The sequence below is a fragment of the Talpa occidentalis genome, unplaced genomic scaffold (assembly GCF_014898055.3).
Source record: "Talpa occidentalis isolate TD23 unplaced genomic scaffold, MPIMG_talOcc4v2.1 talOcc4.11, whole genome shotgun sequence".
NCBI lineage: Eukaryota > Metazoa > Chordata > Mammalia > Eulipotyphla > Talpidae > Talpa > Talpa occidentalis.
The window spans coordinates 121,560-142,744 of NW_023601104.1; the positions used below are offsets into that span (position 1 = coordinate 121,560).

At 41.4% G+C, this 21,185-nt stretch overlaps 2 protein-coding genes across 7 annotated transcripts in view; both read left to right on the top strand.

The window, feature by feature from the left end:
- The window catches only part of UBE2Q2 (ubiquitin conjugating enzyme E2 Q2), a 62,262-nt gene extending 49,397 nt beyond the window's left edge, over window positions 1-12,865 (top strand). For 5 of the 6 annotated variants that reach the window (XM_054699916.1, XM_037502045.2, XM_037502042.2 and 2 more), the window contains exons 10-13: window positions 3,033-3,081; window positions 3,511-3,606; window positions 9,157-9,223; window positions 11,262-12,865. In XM_054699916.1, coding sequence (XP_054555891.1) covers window positions 3,033-3,081; window positions 3,511-3,606; window positions 9,157-9,223; window positions 11,262-11,293 — 244 coding nt within the window. In that variant the 3' untranslated portion in view covers window positions 11,294-12,865. Of the gene's footprint in view, window positions 1-3,032; window positions 3,082-3,510; window positions 3,607-9,156; window positions 9,224-11,261 lie in introns of those variants that run through there. The other variant, XM_054699910.1, reaches the window with a different exon arrangement.
- A 5,632-nt stretch (window positions 12,866-18,497) lies between these two features.
- Window positions 18,498-21,185, top strand: part of FBXO22 (F-box protein 22) — a 28,060-nt gene continuing 25,372 nt past the window's right edge. The window contains exons 1-2 of the mRNA XM_037502046.1: window positions 18,498-18,634; window positions 18,823-18,961. Of these exons, the coding sequence (XP_037357943.1) occupies window positions 18,498-18,634; window positions 18,823-18,961 (276 nt within the window). The remainder of the gene's footprint in view (window positions 18,635-18,822; window positions 18,962-21,185) is intronic.

Consider the following 21,185-nt stretch of genomic DNA (forward strand, 5'->3'; position numbering starts at 1 on the left):
TTCTGTCTGTATTAAATGGAATTGTTCTTAAAAGTCTGGGTATAAGTGCCAACATTTTCTTTTCTCTCCCTCTTCGTACTGTGTTTTTAGAATCCATGCCCCAAACCTCAGAAAAGGGAAGGATTATGACTGTTTTCCATGGGCTGATAAACCTTCCCTTTTTTAGTGTGTTTTTTGTCAGGAATTTGAATATACTGTAAAAATTTATATTCACCTCTTCTTTGATCATTTAAAAGTTATGTATAGTCTCTCTTGCTGTGCAGAAGCTCTTTGATTTGATGTAGTCCCAGCTATTTATCTTTGCCTTCACTATCACTGCTTTGGGTGATGTGTCTGTAAAGATGTCTTTGAGGTGCATGTCATGTAGTGTTTCACCTATATTTCCTTCTATACATTTTATGGTTTCAGGTCTTATGTCTAGGTCTTTAATCCATTTTGAGTTGTTTTTTGTGCATGGTGTGAGGTAGTAGTCAAGCTGCTATGTTTATAGCAGCACTATTTACAATAGCTAAGCTTTGGAAACAACCCAAATGCCCAAAAATAGATGACTGGATCAAGAAGATGTGGTACATATACACAATGGAATATTACTCAGCAATCAAAAAAAGATAAACACATGCAGTTTGCAGCAACATGGATGGAGCTAGAAGGGATCATGCTCAGCGAAATAAGTCAGAAAGAAAAAGAAAAATACTGGATGGTCTCACTCATAGCAGGAATTTAGAAAACCTAAATAAGGGACCAGGAAAAAGACAAATTAATACAAAGTAAAAATTAAAATCAACAAGCAACTATAAACCAGAGACACACTATGGGGGGGGGGGCGCGGGGAGAGGAGGGATTAGGGTGAAAATAAGGGGGGGTGCAATTGTATGGAGAATATAACCAAAATAAAAATGCATACATTGTGCAAAAATGAAAAATGATGTAAGAATTACATAAAATAAAATATTTTAAAAAATAAAAAAATAAAAGTCATGTATAAAAATCATGTAACACTCCAGTGTGAGTAATGGTTATATGTTGTCCCCTCATCCATGTCATTAAGTAATCATCAGATCTTGTGAATGGGGAGGTTAGGTTAGGTAGCAGACATTCTTGCCAGAACTTCCTAATAAAAAAATTTAAAATAACACTATGCCTGTGTTTGTGATTGTTCTTTTTCTTTCCTAGTGTCCTTGAATTGTCTCAGTATTCAGCAGGAACTTTGTTGCAGACAATGAGCAATAAGAGTATAGAATATATTGATAAAAACAAATGTAATTCAGTACAGATGTAGGAAACTGAAAATAGCAACTACTTCTTTCACAGGTGTAAATGCTGATGATAATAAGAGTTTACTTACCTCGATTTTTATGTATCTACTAGAATTCTATCTTCTCGTTAGACATCCAACAAACATTTGTTATTTGCTTGCAAACACATTTAGCTATATGTGCTTGTAGAAAATGTATTTACTTCTCTTCTTTCCGCCTGACTAGACTCTGGACCCTCAACATGAAGAGTGGGTGCTAAAAGAAAAGGTGGTGGTGGGATAATCAGTAACTCAGTCTTGTCTACATACCTTCTTTTCCCTAAAATAAGTCCCTCTTTGCCCTTAGCATTTATGAAGTGTAATATTCAAGAATGGTGTTGACTGAAACTTACATGATGTTAAAATGCAATGTATTGTTAATACTTCAATAAAGAATAAAATAATAGCAAAAATATCACAAAACTTAGTGTTACCTCAGTAACAGATTTATGGAGAAACCAAAATCCAGAGGAAAACCTGGATTTTCTAATTCTGTTAAATCAAGAAGTGCTTATTTAAAGCTCGCTATAAAGAAATTCTTTGAACCCAGAAGGAAAACTCAAAGAATTGGAGATAGATTTCTTTGTCCATAGAAGAAAGCATAAGGAAGTTTAAAATCCTGTGATTCTCCACCCATATTTAATTTTTGGAGTGTTTTTCTCTTTCCTTCACTTTAAATCTTAACTTTGAAAATTCCCAAAGTCGTCCCAAGCAAGTAAGAGACACACTGACTTGAATCCTCCAGGATGGTGGAGTTATTGAACAATTTTTATTTTTTGAGAAATTTCATTATATTATTGATAGTGGTCTACAGTAGATGTTGTTAGATTCCTTCTCTGTAATTTGGTTGAGTCAACATGAGGATGCATTTGGTTAGCTAGAATGCCAGTCTAGCAGGTTAGAATGGTCTAGGCCAGTTTTGCTGGGGGGAAATAAGGCATTTGAAAGAGTAGTAAGCAGAAAGAATTTCATACAATGAAAAGGCATGGACAAAATTCCAGTTGGCAATAAACATTTATGGTGGACTTAATGTTCATCAGTCTAATCAGTGGTCTTGTGTATACAGTTTCTCATCTATAATTATCATTTCCTTCATTTTATTTTTAGGCCTGATATTTAATGTATTTTGAAGTTTAAAATGTCATTCAAGAAACAGCTGAAGTTATTTTGAGGAAGTGCTAAAAGTTCAAAAAATCTTGATCTAAATAATGGTTTCCTAAGGGAGCTCAGGAAGATCCCCAGAAGTTGTCTTTGTTTCAGAGCACAGTCCTCAGGACTAGAAAGGGAAATTAAGGAGGAACTCTATGATCAGAACCATTTGATATCCTCAGAAATTAGTGGATAAAAACAAGTTATGTCATAGGATACCATATAGATGTTCATTATTATAGATAAAGTTGGTGCCATTGTCAGAGGAAAAACTCTTGGTTGTGTGACATGAAAGAAATTTTTCATGAATAGAATGTTCCCATTCTCTGAAATTCATATTTAGGGCCAGATTTCTTAGTTGCTGCTGTTTTTAAAGTCTTAAAGTATTCTGTTTCTAAAAACCATTATCAACTCTATTATAGTAATGACATTAGAATTTTATATTACTTAGTGTTCTAATCTTTTACGTTTTTGCACGTAATCTTTTAATCTTCTATGCATTCCTTTTTTCAGTAATGGTTCTTAAAGTTAGCATTTTTAAGAAGGCATACTGAGATCCAGCGAGCTTTGTATGTTTCTTCTTTTAAAGGTACGTGTTGGGTGGTGGAGCATTATGTATGGAACTTCTCACAAAACAGGTGACTATTACAGTTCTTACATTTTTCAACCTCAATATAGTGTTTTGAGTCTGTAGATTAGATTCTGAACAGAATACTTGTGGTATAATATAACCTGCTGAAAAATTAGTTTTTAATAGCACTTGCTTTTAATAATGAAAAGTCTATTTAAGATAGAACAGTAAAATGACATTGTATTTTGTGCTTAATTTATGCTAGGACAGGTATTAGTCATGCTTGCTTCAGGTTATAATTTACTCATGTTTGGCATATAAAATTTGTTTTGTTTTTGTGAAATTTTGGAACTATTAATTTAGTTTCTCTTCTTGACTACAAACTGCTTAAAGTTGATTGGCTCTTGTTGAGTTGTTACATAACAGTTTGTTAAGTGGGACTCAGGAGTACCATTGTGTTTTAGAGAAGTGTTTTTTTTTTCTTCTTCTTCTATAGGGCTGGAGCAGTGCTTACTCGATAGAATCAGTCATCATGCAGATCAATGCCACCTTAGTCAAAGGCAAAGCCAGAGTGCAGTTTGGCGCAAATAAGGTATTTTAGCTAAGAATGTCACATAAACCACAACATATATTTCCTGTTACCTTATGAAGCTTCTTCCTGTTCATTTAATCTTTATTATATTTACTATAGATAAACATGTCTAATTTTACATTATTCATGTGTATATATACTACTAAGTAAAAAGTTGTATGTACTTTGAAGTTTCCCCAAATTGAGTTCATTTTGTAACAGTTAATTTCCAGTGAGCATTTGCATGCTACACCCTACACTTTCTACTTGGGTTAACCCTTTCAATCACTTCAGTAACCTAAAAGTAGTGCCATTACTGTTCTCATTTTGTAGATGAGGAAACTGAAGGAACACAGAGGTTAGATAATTGGTCAGACATCACAGCAGAGTGAGGATTAGACCCATTTGGGCAGTAGTCTCTGCTGTTAACCCCTGAGTTCTGTTCTTTGTTCACTAACTACATCAGAAACAGCTCCCCATGTCTAATTGTAGTTATCTATAAATATTTAAATGAAAGATAGTATGTTTTGGAAAAATATTTGTGTAATAGAATTCATCCTGAGCTAATATTTAAAAAAAAATTGGATAGTCTATAAAGTTCTGTGTGAATTTTGTGTTAGATGTCTATACAAACAGCACTAAATCTAAATACATATTTATAACTGTATTGCATGTTAGACATTGAACCTATTATAATCTTAACTCACAGAGGAAGCAACATCTGAAAAGGCTATTTTTAAAAATTACTTGTTTGGGGATAATAATGTACAGTAACTCATTTTTGCTTTTATCTCTTTTAACAGCTGTTTTTTGGAATAGTGAAATCCTTGAGCACACAGCCATTATTAGGGTGACTCCTAATTTCTTTTGGTAATCAGAAAAGGCTCCTGTCTTTCTATGCTGCCCACAGTTATTTATCTATAGAATTCTCTAGTTAGTGATCACATTCAGCTGAGAGATCTGAGTGGTGGTGGGTTTTTTTTTTTCTTCCAGTAAAAGGGGAGTTTTATCTAAGGTAAGCAATTCAGTTTTCTTTTTCTGAAAGAACAGAGTTGGGGAGCCAAATATGAGAAGCCAGCCAGCATAATCCTGAGATTCTCTCAGGAATATCAAGTTTCATGTTAGTTGAATCCACAGTTCTCATCAGAAGCACACATAGATACTCTTCAGAGGAAAAGTTTTCTGACTTAAGCTTACAGTATTCCCTAAGATTAAGATCAAGCAAATATGAATTCATAGTCAAAGATCCCGAGCACACATATGGTAGGCAACCCAGAGAACTGTCAGAAATAATGAAGAAGAAGTGTATACTCCCAGACTTTAGGTTTTGAAATTATCAAATACATATTGAAGACTTCAGATGTTCGAATTGTAAGAAAATGAGTAGTTAAAATGTAAAATCTAGTGTAAAAAAAAAAATCATAACATTGAATAAACCTTCAAGAATGGTGAGACAGATCTATAAAAGAATGAAAGAGAATTTATAGAAATGAAAAATATAATTACTGAGCAACTCAATAGATGGATTAGACATCAGAAGAGAATTGATTAGAAGTAACTCAAAGTGTTGCACAGAAACATGGGGCTAGACAATATGGCAGAAGTTATGAGAGGTAGAGATCAGAATGAGGTCTAGAACAGTCCTGTTGGAATCCCAAGGGAGACTACAAAATTATATTAAAAAGTAAGAGAAATAGAAATCAGAAAGCAAGGTGTAGAAGCAAGTCCAAATAAATCAGTTATAACAAATGTACTAAAGTTAACCAGTTATCAGATTGAATTTAATAAAAGACAATCCAGTGATTTTTATGAAGTATATTTAAAATATGAGAAGACAAAGACTGCAGTGTTTTTGTTTTTGTTTTTGTTTTCAGGGAGATTGATAAATACATGTATACACTAACAAAAAATGATGCTGTAACTGTAGGATTTTGAACAAAAAATGTTAGTGACTACTTAATGATAAAAATCTTATATCCTATATTTTATCCTATATTTTACTTTTACCAATTAAAATAGCCTCAAAATACCTATTATAAACCTGACAAAACCATAGCCCACCATCAAAGTGGGAGATGTTAATATACCTTGCTTTCATAGTAAATTAAACATGTGTCAAAAATATTCAAAGATTTGGGGCCTCCCTGGTGGTGCAAGGGGTTAAGATGCAGCACTATGCAACTGTCCACAGTCACTGCAGCTCGTGTTCAATCCCCCAGCCAGCCAGAGAGCTACCCACATGGTGCAGCAGACCTCTCCTGCCTCACCCGCTGCTCCCCTCAGCAGTGTATTTCAGTCAGTCTGCCTGTTCTGTTCCCCACTCTATCTCTGGTGAATCCTCTCACCCCCCACACCTCTGACCTATACCCCAGCTGTTGTATGCATAAATAAATAAATCATGAAAATTTTAAAAATACTTGAAACTGAACCATGATGAAAATACTAAAATTCTATTTCTCCCTATCTCTCCACTTCTATCTGATCTATTTGGAATAGTCACAAAACTCATCATCTTCAATAAAGAAAACTTCAAATTTTAATTTTTTTATTCTTACATTGCTATAATCCCCATAGTTTTCCTGCCACCGTATCACTCATGAACCATAATCATATTCCCTTGTGTTCATCTCTTCCGTCTTGCCCCCCATCAACCCCTCTTCACTGTATGTGTCCTTTTTACCATCAGCTTGCTAAAACTCTAAATTTTTAAAGAGTAAAAAGGACAGATGTCATTCCCTGATCCTAATTAGATAAAATTGTAAGTTAATAATAAGAGCAGAAAACCAATGTTCCTTTGTGGAATTTAAAAACTCAAAGAGCCCTTAACAGAGCTTTGAAATTAAACCTGCAGAATATCTAGATAATAGCAATAATGAAATCACTATACATCAGACACTAAAGGAGAACCCAGGGGAATACTTGTTGCCTTTAAAATCCTTAAAAATATTTGAAGAAGAACAAAAATGAATCAAACCTCAAAGTGTTAGAAAGGACAATTGAATAGAGAAAAGTAGAAGGAAGAAACTAATAAAGGTATAAGCAAAACCAGTGAGGGAAAACAACAGAAAAGGCCTACTCCTTGTTAGGGGAACAGTCCTTTTCAAGTGGAATGTGACTCATGCTGTTGGCAGCTAAACTTGCTTCCTCCTGTCTGGGTGGTGGTAGACTTGAAGAAGTGACTCCTCATGACCATGTGGGAATTTCACTGCATCATATATGCATCATATTTTGTCATATATGGTCTCTTATTTTCTTTTTGTGAAAATATAGACTGACTTTGAAAATAAGTTTTATTAACTTGGAGACAATGCTAGGGCGCATTTTTAAATTTTAGTTTTTTAGATGCATAATGGGAGGGTTTTGCTATTTTTATTTTTTATTTATTTTTTTTAAAGATTTATTTATTTATACAAGCACTGGGTACAGTCAGAAGCGCGGGAGGGTGAAAGAATTCACCAGAGCCATAGCGGGGAACAGAACAGGCAGACTGATGAAATACACTGCTGATGGGAGCAGTGGGCGTGGCAGGAGAGGTCTGTCATGCCATGTGGGACCCTCGCTGGCGGCCAGGTATCAAACTGGCACTGCAGAGGCTGCGGGCAGCTTTGCAGCCCGGCGCTCAACCGCTGTGCCACCAGGGGAGGCCTGGTTTTGCTATTTTTAAACAGCAGTTAGAAATTGAAAAAGACAACTCTAGAAAGTGGGAAAAGGGGGTAAAAAAGACTTTATTGAAATAGAAATAAATGATATGTAAACAATGGAGACATTCTCAGCCTAACTCAACAGAAATGCAAATCAAAACTACATTGAGGGTCCTTCTTTCACCTGTTACATTGTCAAATGTGATAAGGATTTGAAGAAGTATTCTCTTGCTTTGACTGTAGCGGCACAGTCATGACTGACACACTGGCACATTTATTAATCCTATAGAGGGAATTTAGCAACATTTCACACTTAACAAAGGTCAATATATGTTTTTATCCAGCAACTCCATGCTAAGACTTTGTATCAGTACTTGAAACATGTACAAAATTGTTTACATCTCATTGTAACAGCAAAATATTGAAAACAATGGAATATTTCACTGATAAAAGTAGAGAAAGGCCAGACTTTCTATGTATTAAGAAGGAACAGGGTCAAAGCTATGTTGAGTGAGAAAAGGGGGAGTATGGTGTCTATAGCATGCTGTTAGCTGATTGTTAGGCAAAAGCAGGGGACCTTGGCTAATGTCAGTAGATTATACATGAATTTTTTTGTTAAGATATAAGGAAACTACAGTATCTAACTTGGGTGAAAGAAGGATGGATGAGGGAAGAAACTGGCTTGGAGGTTAGTGGGAAGGACGCTTCACTCATTGTTTATTCTTTAAAAAAAAAGATTTGTTTGTTTGTTTGTTTGTTTGTTTGTACATACAAGCACTGGGTACAGTCAGAAGCATGGGAGGGTGAGAGAATTCACCAGAGCGGGGAACAGAACAGGCAGACGGACAAAATACACTGCTGAGGGGAGCAGCGGGCACGGCAGGAGAGGTCTGTGGCTCCATGTGGGACCCTCACCGGCGACCAGGGATGGGGATTGAACCAGCGCTGCAGAGGCTGCAGGCAGCTTCGCAGCCTAGCACTCAACCACTGCGCCACCAGGGGAGGCCCTCATTGTTTATTCTTGTGCTGTGTGTATTAGCAAACAAATTCTATGACAGATAAGTGTGTACTGCTAGTGAGGATGCTCATAATTTATTAATTGAAAGTTAGGTTGTGGGGGCCTCCCCGGTGGCGCAGTGGTTGAGTGCTGGGTTGCGAAGCTGCCAGCAGCTTCTGCAGCGCCAGTTCAATCCCTGGCTGCTCCCCGGCCACCGGAGGAGGGTCCCACATGGCGCGCAGACCTCTCCTGCCTCCTGCTGCTCCCCTCCGCAGTGTACTTCGGTCCTTCTGCCTGTTCTGCTCCCCGCTCTGGCTCTGGTGAATTCTCTCACCCTCCCGTGCTTCTGACTGTACCCAGTACTTGTATAAATAAATAAATAAATCTTTAAAAAAAAAAAAGAAAGGTTGTGGTCAGTCATCCTGATGGGGTCAAAATTAGTCCTAAATTTGGCTCCTTAAATACTGTTTTAAAGAGTACTAAGGAGGAACTCAGTAATGAATAGTCTGGTCCCACTTGTGGACATTCTTTCATTTTTTTAACCAAAATGGTATTAATATTTTCTTAACTGAAGGTAAAATTTTGTAGTTTTTTTGGGGTTTTTTTTGGATTCTACTAATATCTAAATAGTATCCTTTAACTGTATTCATCAATGTGGAGAGGACCACTAGAACTATAAATCTTTGTACTTATTCACTGCTAGGAGGACTTGTAAAATGAGGTGTGAAGGTTATAGATTTTTACAGAGTACATTTTTGGCCTTGTTATACTAAAATGATAGAGAATAACAAAATTAAGAAATTTCCTTTTGAAATGGAAATATAATTCTGTTTTCTGGATTATTTTAAGCACAGAGGTGATGTATCCAGAAGTTGTTTGCAATAATTTTCATCAACCTTCAATTCTGATTTAAAATGTATAATTTTCTTTCAGAATCAATATAATCTAGCAAGAGCCCAGCAATCTTATAATTCCATTGTACAGATACATGAGAAAAATGGTAAGTCTAAACGTTTTTCAACTTCTTTTTTTTTTTGTGCACAGAAGAACAAGGGTGTAGGCCAGAGGTGTGGGGGGGATGAGGGGATTTACCAGATTCACAGTAGGGAGCAGAACAGGAAGATTTACTAAAATATGCTGCCAGGGAGCAGTGGCTGAGACAGGAGAGGTCTGCTGTGCCATATGTGGGCCAGCTGCCTGGCCGGGAATCAAAGTCAGGCAGTAGAGGTAATCACACTGAGACTCAAACCCTAGGCCACCAGGGAGGCCTGGTAAGTATAATTGAGCAAGTTTTTTCTTATGTTTTGCATAATGTGCTGTTAATAGTCATCCTGTTTTATTTTCCTGTGTTTGCTTTCATTACTTATACAGTACTGTTACCACAGTGAAAACATTTAATTTGAGGATAACACATGCTGTGTGTGCTTCCTTCAAAATCTTAAATACTTAGCCTGAGAACCTCTGGGTCAGAGTTATGATTTTTGAGTAGATTAATGAAATGAATCACTTTACTCACTTATAATGTATGGTGTTAGGACACGAATTGTTACAGGTGACTCTACAGGTGGAGTTCTTTTATAACTAAATAAATGTAATCAGGATCATGAGACTACTTAATGATTTTTGACATTCTTAACGCATTTATCTATTCAAGTAAAAATAGTTCTCATTTCAGTGTATACATAAAATTTATTAAAATATCTTTAATAAACTTGATTGGCCTTACTTTAAATTTTGCTTATATTCCCAATGCATGTTTTGAGTTTTTGTCTCTTAATAGTGAGGTTATGAACAAGTTGACTTGGAATTAGAAGACCTCTTGTCAAGTGACCTTTGTGTCACTTCCTAGCTATTTGGCCCTGAGAAAGTACTTAAAAAATACTCATATCTAAAATTGGCATGATGTTTGTGTTGCTAAACTTGTAAAGAAAAAAAAAATAGTATGTATGCATAGTACTTTGCAAATAAATGCTAATTATATAGCCATCATAGTGAAACTGATGCTTCAGGCAGAGCAAATAAATGTATAGGAAATAGTTTTCTTTAAGAGCAGTATTTACAGTAAAGTCTTATTTGCTAGAAATGTAGTAGCTTATGACTTAAGCTTGTGATATTCGCTTCTAATGACAAAGCAAACATCACTTGCAGTAATTGCTTCTGAAAGAAAATATTCTAAACAATTTTCAAGTTTCAGCAAAGGGAAATGATAAAGCTTGAGGAAGGCCAGGTTGTCAAAATAATCATTCCCAGCACTCTAAATTAGTAAATACAAAGATAACTTGTCTGCTATTTCATAACTTGATGGATGGTCCATAAATCTTGGTATATTCATACTGTTCCAAAATGGCACTTTCAGACCAAACGGTAAGTGGTTTATTCTCATTTCATTTTCCATAGAGAACTTTGTTCTAATCTCTTACTTATTTTTTATTGAAGTAAACATTGCAGGTTGCATTCCAAAGCCTTGATGGAAAGTGCTTTCTTTGAGAAAGTGTGGGTATTTGTAAACTTAACTATGGTACAAGAGCAATAAACTAAGAATTAGGTGGTAGATTCTAGTTTGGCTTGTATTACTAACTGATCATAGGCATCATCACTACTTAAATCACTATAGCTGCTGAAATACCTTCCTCACTGGTGAAATTACGTCATTATGTAATAATCCAAAATTGTCATCTTATTTTAAAAATGCCAGGATTTTGTTTGCAGGATAGTTATTTTCAGTGAGGTCTGTTTTCAAATACAGAATTGAAATGGAAGAAAACCTCGTTTATAGTCTAATGTTCCACACTTTTATCTTTACTTAGAAATGCCATTAATACAGAATTCTAATATTGAAAATGCAAATATAATTTATTCATAGAAAATTTGTCATGAACATATCAAAATTACTGTTACCAGTGTAACTTACCAAGTATAAGTTTTTCCACAGTTGATTTAAAATTATAAGTGGAGAAAGTAGCCATAATTAAAATGGCATTTCTAGAGTTGATTTAAGAATAAGTATTTTAACTTTTTTTTTCCCCATTCTATTTCAGGCTGGTATACTCCTCCAAAGGAAGATGGCTAAATGTGTTAACTGATGTATGTTTGGACCAATGTTGCTTTAAAGAAATTCTTTCCAACATGCAGACACAAGCTTTGAGTGCCCCTACATTAGCAATACCGAAGATGTTAGCTAATAGAAATTTTAGTGGATAATTGCCCACTGACATCCAGTATAAGTTGCAGTCTTTTCATTTTGCTCATTTTAGGACTATCTCGGACTGAGCAATGGGGCCTTTACTGTATTCTCCCTGACAAAGACATATACTGGCTACTCACTCCTTATCATCTGTCTTGAAAAGTGAGACCTGTGAAGCAGGCAAGTGAGCATCAAGTTACTGCAACTTTAGGGTACCTTTTCTGTATTGAGCTTATGCATTACGAGGACTTGCAATGTAGTGTCCCATTTAGAGCCAATAAAAATTTAATTGATGTTTAATATTGGTTTAGAAAATTTAAGGTCTTCTAAATCACAGTTAACTTTTTCAGGTTAAAATCACTTTATGATATTGTCAAAATAATGACAGGAAACCTACTCATTAAACTTTTTTTATGACTATGAAAATATGGACTGTTTCCTGAAAATATGCTCTTAACTGAATTGAATACATTTTGGGCAAAGCAAAGCAAGGCTATGCCAATTAAAGCGTGTAATTAGTCATTTCCACTGGGGCATCAGAGTCTTGCTGGGCTGAGTCTGCTTCTTGTTGGTTCAATATTTCTTATGAAAAAGAGCTGCAGTACAGAGCTTGAAATTATTTTAAAAACTAAGTCGTTTTATGTACCCATTTTATTATCGGGGTGTTGCAATCATTTGTAAACCAATAAAACTCATAAAATGATTGGCATTGACTCATTGGGAAAAAAAATCTGCACCATTAAGTCCAAAAAAAAAAAAAATCTAATTTGGAACTCTTAAAAATTTTGCTATAGTCTTAACAATGGCTTTTACATCAAAAGACTAATAGGAATTCCACTTACATTAATTATTTTATAAAATCTGACTCAAATCAGTGTGCTTTCCATTTTATTGCCTTACCTGAGTCAGTTCTGTCTGATTGATAATAGACTTTTTAATACACCCAGTTTAAAAGTAAACTCTAGTTATTAAGCACTTTTAAAAAGAAATCCAAAAGCACATTTTTCTGCACAAACCAATTATAAAGTTCAAAAGTGTTTCTTACGCATTTGTTTAAGATTCAATTTTTAACTTATCACATCTGAGAGACTTGTTGCTGCATTATTGTGTGTTTAATTTCTTTTTATTCTATTTTGGCTAAGAGGACAATAGAAAAGATTTTCTGTCATCCTTGTTCACTTGGTTTCATTTGTGTAAAGTTCTGATTGCCAGTTGCTCAGAGAACAAGTGACAAGGCAAAAATCTTTAAAGCGTTAAAGTTCCTTAAACCTAAGGCTAAATCTTGAATACATTATTGAATTCTTTAATATCCCGGTGGCTAGCAGATAGATAGCTACAAGTTTGGTATGCCTTCTGTTTTTTGTTTTTTTTTTTTTTTCTGTATTTCAGTGCAGATTTATTTGGCAATGTACAGTAAATTTTGTAAACTTGCATCAAGTTTATGAATAAAGACCATTTTAAAAACTTTGTTGTTTTTCTTCATAAAAGATACTCTGTTCCAGGTATCTGTAGGTTCAGTTGAGTTTCTGGAATAGAATTGTTCATCATGATGTATACATGGTGAAGAGGCTTGAGAGGAAAATCCATTCTGATGGAACATGAGAAAGCCAGAGAACCCATAAATGGCGTGTATACTCAGGTTTCCTCAACCTCTGCCCTCTCCCACACTCATTCTTTACTGTATTTTATTTATTTGTTTGTTTGTCTGTTTGTTTTGTTTATACATGCACTGGGTACAGTCAGAAGCGCGGGAGGGTGAGGGAATTCACCAGAGCCAGAGCAGGGAGCAGAGCAGGCAGAAGGACCGAAGTACACTGCTGAGGGGAGCAGCGGGCGGCAGGAGAGGTCTGCGCGCCATGTGGGACCCTCCTCCGGTGGCCGGGGAGCAGCCGGGAACTGAACCGGCACCGCAGAGGTCGCGGGCAGCTTCGCAACCCAGCACTCTACCACTGCACCATCGGGGAGGCCCTCATTCTTTACTGTAAATCCAAGTGCTTTATTCTTCAAGGCTGCCCTCTTGGTCCTGCAGTTACAATAATTTTTCTCCCACTTCAGCAGACCCATAGTCTTTTTATGCACAATTGTCAGTTTATCTCACTTACAAGAGGTCCAGAGGTAGATAACCCCAGGCACAGTATATCTGGGCTGTGCTCTGCTTTGAGATATTTCTGTTCATTTCATCTTTTGATTGACTGTTGTGTCTGGATGTGCAGCCATTTTATTCAGTGCTAATGTATGGCCCTATCATGTAGTGTCTCCTTAGGATGTGAGGCAATCTCAGAACGCTTTTCCTTGTAGAACTGGGACCTGTGTCCAATCCTAAGCTAATGAAACCATAATGATTTGTTTGGATCAGTGGTTCTAGCATATAATATTCAGGGTGCGCTGAACCTCTGAGACACTTTTAAATAGGTTTTTAAGGTCAAACCATTTTCATTACACAAAAAATTGCTATTTTTGCTCTCATGTTCACAAATTTTACTTTATAATTATTTTCCAGACTACATGATTTGATGTTACAACAGACTGAGTTCAGAAGCAAAACTAGCTGTCTTCTATGAAGCCAGAAATTAGATTTGCAAAATATAAAGCAATGCCACACTGTTCACTGGGGGGGGGGTAGGAGTTATTTTTCACAAAAATGTTACTTTGTTAGCAGTGATAGTGAAGGCAAACAGCTGGGACTACATGAAATTAATGAACTTCTGCACAGCAAAAGAGACAATAACAGAAACAAAGAGAAACTCCACCGACTGGGAGAACATTTTTTCACACAACACTAATGATAAAGGACGACCACAAAAATCTACAAAGAGCTGATGAGACTCAACAAAAACAAAGAAAAACAAAAATTGGGCAGACGAGCTAAAAAGAAACTTCTCCAAAGAGGAAATGCAAATGGCCAACAGGCATATGAAAAAATGTGCAAAATCACTTGTAATCAGGGAAATTCAAATCAATGAGATACCCTCTCACACCAGTGAGAATGGCACATATTAAAAAAACTAGCAACAACAAATGTTGGCGAGGATGTGGAGAAAAAGGAACTCTCCTGCACTGTTGGTGGGAGTGCAAATTGGTCCAACCACTATGGAGAGCTGTGAGGAGATTTCTGGACCTACTAAACATAGAGCTTCCACATGATCCAGCAATTCCACTCCTAGGTATTTACCCAAAGGACACTGAAACAGTAATTCCAAAGGGCACTTGCACCCCTATGTTTGTAGCAGCACTATTTACAATAGCTAAGCTATGGAAACAACCCAAATGCCCAAAAATAGATGACTGGATCAAGAAGATGTGGTATACATACACAATGGAATATTACTCAGCAATCAAAAAAGATAAACTCATGCAGTTTGCAGCAACATGGATGGAGCTAGAAGGGATCATGCTCAGCGAAATAAGTAAGAAAGAGAAGGAAAAATACCGGATGGTCTCACTCATAGCATGAATTTAGAAAACCTAAAAAAGGGACCAGGAAAAAGACTTTATAATAAAGAAAAAAATCAAAATCAACAAGCAACTATAAACCAGAGACACACTACTGGGGGGGGGTGGGGCAGGGCAGCAGGGAGAGGAGGGATTGGGGTCAAAATAAGGGGATTGTATGGGGAATATAACCAAAATGAAAATGCATACATTGTGCAAAGATGGAAAAAGATGTAAGAATTATATAAAATAAAATATTTTTTTAAAAATGTTACTTTGTTAATGGGTTTAAGTGAATTAATGTTAAATATTATAACTTTACATACATAAATATTCACATGTAAATGTTAATATTCACATACATAATCTACAGAAACAAATTGTTTGGGTTTGTCAATATTTGAGTGTAAAGAGTCCTGAGGCCAAAATGTTTCCAGCCAACTGCTTTGGTTTAAGACGAATCAAGTTGACCCTCCAGATGGGGATCAAATCAGAGTTTTAGCAAGGAAGCCACAGGAAAAACAGAGTATTAGGTGGGGATACAACAGTGACAGCTGTGAGCTTGCTTTAGAATCACAGGAAATCTTAAATCACGAGAATATTAAAACTCAGAACACCTCTCACCCCTCCATTTTAGACTCAGTAGGCCTGAGGTGAAGACTCAGAACATACCAAAACCACCTGATATTCCTGACAGGGAACTAGTGTACTTTGAGGTACGCTTTCACAGCAACATAAGGTGCTATATATGCTGTTTGTGCATGTTCAGAGCATTAAAGGTTGCTGTCATGAATTAACATTCATGATGAAAGTGAAACTGGAACCATGACTGACTTTCGCGTACTCTGCAGCTGGGACAGCAGTGTCTTGAGGCTAATTGGCAGCAGTGGTTTCCCACCTGCTGCCCCAGCAACTGGTCTGTGCTTGGATCCAAAAGCAACAGCAGTGGCAGGAGTTGGGAGTTCCCATCAGCTGCCTGGAGCATGCTGCCTTGAGCAGGCCCTTCCCTGTGCCAGCTGGGTTTGTGTCCTGGAGGCCCTAAGTCTCCTGCAGTGTTTCCAGCGGCCACCCAGAGCGCTGCCACTGGGCAGTACTGAGGCTGCCCTGTAGTAGGAGGCTGCAGGATGGTACACGAAAGCCCATTTAAGTGGGTCGAGCTTGATGGCCCACCTAATGCTAGCCAGATTTGGTCACCATATGCCCCCCCACCCCTTTAGGCTCTGGCACCACCCCCAGAAACTGTTTGTGGGCAGTGCAAGCAGCAGCTGGTGATGGGTATTTTACCGCCCATCACCAGTGACCCCATTGTGGCTCAGGCCACAAGCAGTGGCCAGCAGTGATGGGGGGCAGCAGTGTTTCCCCCTCCATGCCACCCCAGGACATGCAGCCCCACTGGGGCTACAGAGGCAATGTTGCCCTGTGCTGGAGCAAGCTCTGGCTTAGAAGGCAACAATTAACCCCGCAGTCCCTAGTTCAGGCTGCAGGGAGGAGCATGGGCCCCACTGGGACAGCTACAGCAACTTGACTCCCTGGAGCCAAAGGCAGAAGAGGCCATGGAATCCCAGGTCAACATGTCTGGCTCCCAGTGGAGCCCAATCTGCAGTGCTCCTGCAGGTGCTCTGCCCTATGTTGTTACACCCAGCCCCACTAAAGGGCAACTGGGTGCAGAGTGCCTCACACTTGAGGCTGGTTCTGGCTGTGGCCCCTCATAGCCCACCAGCCCGATAAGCCCATAAGGTCAGGGCAGGGCAGGTCTGTGAGGCACCAAGATTTCCTTTTTATATTTGGCTCCTGGATCACAGAATGGACCAATCAGGTGTGAGCTAAATGAATCAATCAAGTTTAAGCAAGTTATTAATTATTGGGTTGAAAAATCAATAGGCTGATTGGTTCTAAATGGTCCAATCAGCTGCCGAGGGTTGAAAAATGGTCCAATCAGGCTTGCAGGGTGGGGGACCCTAAAAGAGGATATAAGACAGGGCAGAAGCCAGCTTAGATCATCCTGTTCCTGTCCTCTGACAAAAACAGAAGGATCCTGTTCCAATCCCCACAGATAAAAGAAGCATCCAGCAGCCAACCTCCAAAGAAAGAAGTTGCAGAGCTGTGCAGAGCCCTGGCCAATGCACCTGCCTCAGGCCTTGCCTCTGACATTGCCTGAAATGAGCACCAATGGCCTCTGGCCTAGTGTCGTGTCTCAAAGACGTCCTTGTTGTTGGTGTAGGCCAACAACTCACAAAGAGCTGTTTACATTGGTGATTCTGGCACCATCTCCTGGTGACTGGTGGTGACTGGCAGTACTGGCCACTGTGGTCCAGCACTGTAGACAGGTGACGAGCACTGTGTTTGGCTCAGAGAGCCCGTCACCACTTCGGATCATCAGCACCGCCTTCCAGTACTGTTGCGTCCACTGCTGTCCTGTCCAGCTCCCAGTGCTGGCCAGCCCTGCCTTCAGACTACTGCTGTGGGTATGCAGTGTCATCTCAGAGACCCCTACCTCTCAGCACCTCCAGCTGCCGCTGCCAGTTGATCCTGGTCCACTGCTTGCCAGTGTGCTGAGAGCCCCAAGCCCTTGTTGATGGAACAATGCCGTTTTGAACGAGCAGCCCTTTGTTTGGGTCTCCTGGACACTGTGGACAATATCTGGGACGAGCAAGCCGGCCTCTTGCGGCCTTAGAAATGCCGTTTGTTAACTACACGTCCTTGTTCCCTGGCCTAGGTGGTCTTGCAGTTGTGCAAGCAGGTACGACCCCATAGAGTGACCTGTCCCCTACCTTTGACACTGTCCTCGAAAGCCACGGCACTCTTTCAAAAACCGTGAGTCCCCCACACCGGATTTTTTTTTTTTTAAATAATAAATTTTATTTTTATATTCCCCATACAATTGCAACCCCCCCATTCTGACCCCAATCCCTCCCCTCCCGCCCCCCACCTCCCAAAAAGTGTCTCTGGTTCATAGTTTTTTGTTGATTTTGATTTTCACTTTCTTGTAGTTATTCGTTTTCCTGGTCCCTTATTTAAGTTTTCTAGATTCCTGCTATGAGTGAGACCATCCGGTATTTTTCTTTTTCTTTCTGGCTTATTTCGCTGAGCATGATTTTTTTTTGAAGATTTTTTTCCCTAATTTAAATTAACTGAGGTGTTATTTGGGTGCCCCCTCAAGCACCGCCGTCGCAGGGACCTGCCGCCACGGCCTCCCGGGACAGCGTCTCGCCCACTCCGCACGCGGAGCCCTTCGGAGCAGACGCGGGGGCGCCGAGGCGGGCACCTCCCGCCGCGCCGGGGGCCGCCCGCGACCGCGTTCCCCACCGCGAGGCCACCATCTCAGAGGCGGAAGCGCTGGGCTCCGCCCGACGGTGGGCGACGCGGCAAAGCAGGGTCTGACGCGGACGCGCCCGGGCGTTTCCTGCCGAGGGACCGGCCACACCGGCGCCCCGGCAGCGTTTCCAGGGCCGGGCGCGCGCAGGAGGGGTCGGCGCTTCCGGGCCGGGTCCTTCCCGGGCGGGCGCTTCCGGGCCGGGCCCTTCCAGGGCGGGCGCTTCCGGGCGGGCGCTTCCGGGCGGGCCCTTCCAGGGCGGGCGCTTCCGGGCCGGCCTCCCAGAGCGGGCGCTTCCAGGCCGCCTCCCGCGCCGAGCCGCCCGCGCGCCCGCGGGGCTGCAGGATGGACCCTGCCGGCGGCGGCCCCCGCGGCGCCTCCCCCGCGGACGCGCGGGGCGCCTTCGTGCTGGGGCACCTGGCGGAGGTGGTGGAGCGCGTGCTGGCCTTCCTGCCCGCCCAGGCGCTGCTGCGGGCGGCCGGGTGAGGCGCGGCGGCGGCGGGCGGCGGGCGGGTGGGCGGCGGGCGGGGTGGACGGGGGACCCCCGCGCGCCTCAGGGACGTGCCCCCCGCGGCCGCCTCCCGCGCGCCCCGGCCCCCCTCCCGGGTCCCGCGGGTCCGCCGGGCGGGCGGGCGGGCGGGCGGCGCCGCAACCGTGTCTGCGTCCGCAGCGTGAGCCGCCTGTGGAGCGAGTGCGCGCGCCGAGCGCTGCGGGCCCGGCGCCGCGTGGCCTGGATCTCCGCGGGCGCCGCCGGGCGGGGCCGCCGGGACGAGCACGGGCTGCTGCGCGCCGCGGAGGACGAGCTGCAGGCGAGTGGGGCCGGGGCCGGGGCCGGGGCCGGGGCCGGGGCGGGGGGCGGCGGGCGCGGGCCGGGGGGACCGTCAGGGGCGCGCCGGGCCTGCTGCCTCAGGGGCGCCTGCCGCCGGCCGCGCTGTCGCCTGCGCCGTCCTCTCGGGAGAGGCGGCCGGGCCCGAGCGGCCGCGCTGAGAGAGACGCCTCGCCCGGCCCGGCCCGGCCCGGCCTCTCCGCGCGGCCCCGGCTCGGCGGGCGCCCCCAGCAGCGGCGGCGCCGCCCTGACGGGACCGTTGAGTGGGACGCGCGGGGCACGTGCCCTGCGGCCTGCCCGGGCCTCGCCTGCTGCCCCGCGCCGTCTCCACAGCCGCGAGAGGCCGTTTAGAAGCGTGTTTGGATTCCGTCACGTTTCCTCGATGTTTGATCTGGAGGAGTTTCTCGAGCTTTGATTTTCACAGTTTGGGCAAGAATGTCAATGACAGGCCAGTTGTTTTCCCAGCACCCATCAGTCTGGCCGTGTCTCACGTTTCTGAGGTTGGGTTCACGTGTATCTGGCGAAACTCTGAGAGGAAATGCCCGCCCCTCCCCGGCGCCCTCGGCCCTGCCATCTCCCGGTGTCTCCTCCTTGGGCACGTCACCGTTGAGGAAAGCGGTGTCCGCTAGATGTCGCTTGCTTTTTCCCCACTGTAATTACAAAATTTCCGCTGAATTTTGTGAGGAGATAATTTGAGGCTGAGTAAATGTCCTGTTTCGGTTTATTCATTTATTATATCTGTGGACTCTTAGTCTCTTACTCAGTGGGTTGTAACACGTTAGTATCAGTTGCTCAGATGTCCCAAATTTGACTAATGGGCGTTCCTTCATCTGACTTCAGTATCTTTTAGCTGAGACTCAGTCTTCTTTCTTTGATCCCTTCCTTGCTTTCCAACACAAGATGTTCTAAGCCTATTTTATGTTTTGCCTGTTGCACTCCTGGAATCAGCAGTTTTTCCAAGGAACTCTGGTTCCTCTTAGTGGAGAGTGGTATTTGGAAGTCAAGATGGGCCTAACTCATTGGTCTTAAGGTTTGTTCCTTCAAAGTGCAATCAGGGGACAAGCTGAGAGGTAACCTTCGTAAACTTATGTGTGCATTATGTGTGTGTACATGTTTACATACACATACACACATTGACAACTATATATGCTTATATATGGAAATTCATGAATTGATGCAGATACATCCAATTCCAATCCACATAGGATTCAATTCATGTCTGTGCCTCCCCTTTGGACAGTGAGAACCCTGGTTCTTGTCATCCTTAATATATTTAGATAACCTTTTAGATGATTGCCCCGTTGGGTAATTGTTTCCCCACTTCCTTATGTGGGTTTTCTTTTCTTCTTAACCTGTCTGGGCTCTGGGACTTGGAGCCAAAGTGACTAGTATCCAAAGACAGGCTTGCAGAAAACTCTTCTTGGCACATTGGCCCCAGCCCTGCTCAGTCTTTTCCCAAAAGTTTGTTGTTGGAAAAATTCAAAATGCAAGCAAAGACTTCCATAGAAATTTTCTTTGGAGCATCATTTGTAGTAAGAAAAAACTGACCTGATGTTTACCTAGTAAATGAAGTCATTAAATGATAAACTACAAGGTGCATTAACAGTAGAGAAATGGAATTTACTGTGAAACATCTTAACAGTACCCCAAATTGCAGTGTACCAACACTTTTTAAAATCAGCATTGAGGTTTTGCTATATGTTAAATACTACATTTTATTCTCATCGTAAAAATTAGTTTAGAAGGAAAAATACATTTATCCTCTATATTCAGTTCAACTGCTTTGCAACTTATTTGTGCAATGAGAAGTGTGGTGGAAAACAAGTCTGAATCAGTTTGGGTGGTTAAGGTGCAAATGACAGGAATGTGAAGGATGTTGAATCTGAGATGGAAGTGCTGAGGTAGTCTAGGAAGAGGTTTGTAGAATAGGCGGCATGTAAGCTGTCACTTGAAGGAAACAATCTTACTTCAGGTGTGGGGAAGAAAGCTGAATGGGGGCCTTCCTGGTTAAGATGCAGCACTATGATGCTATCCACAGCCACTGCAGCAGGAGTTTGATCCCCATCCGGGGAGCTCACCCACATGGTGCAGCAGACTTCTGTCTCGCCTGCTGCTCCCCTCAACAGTGTATTTCAGTAGATCTTCCTGTTCTGCTCCCCATTCTGTTTCTGGGGAGTCCTGTCACATACACACACCCACACACACAC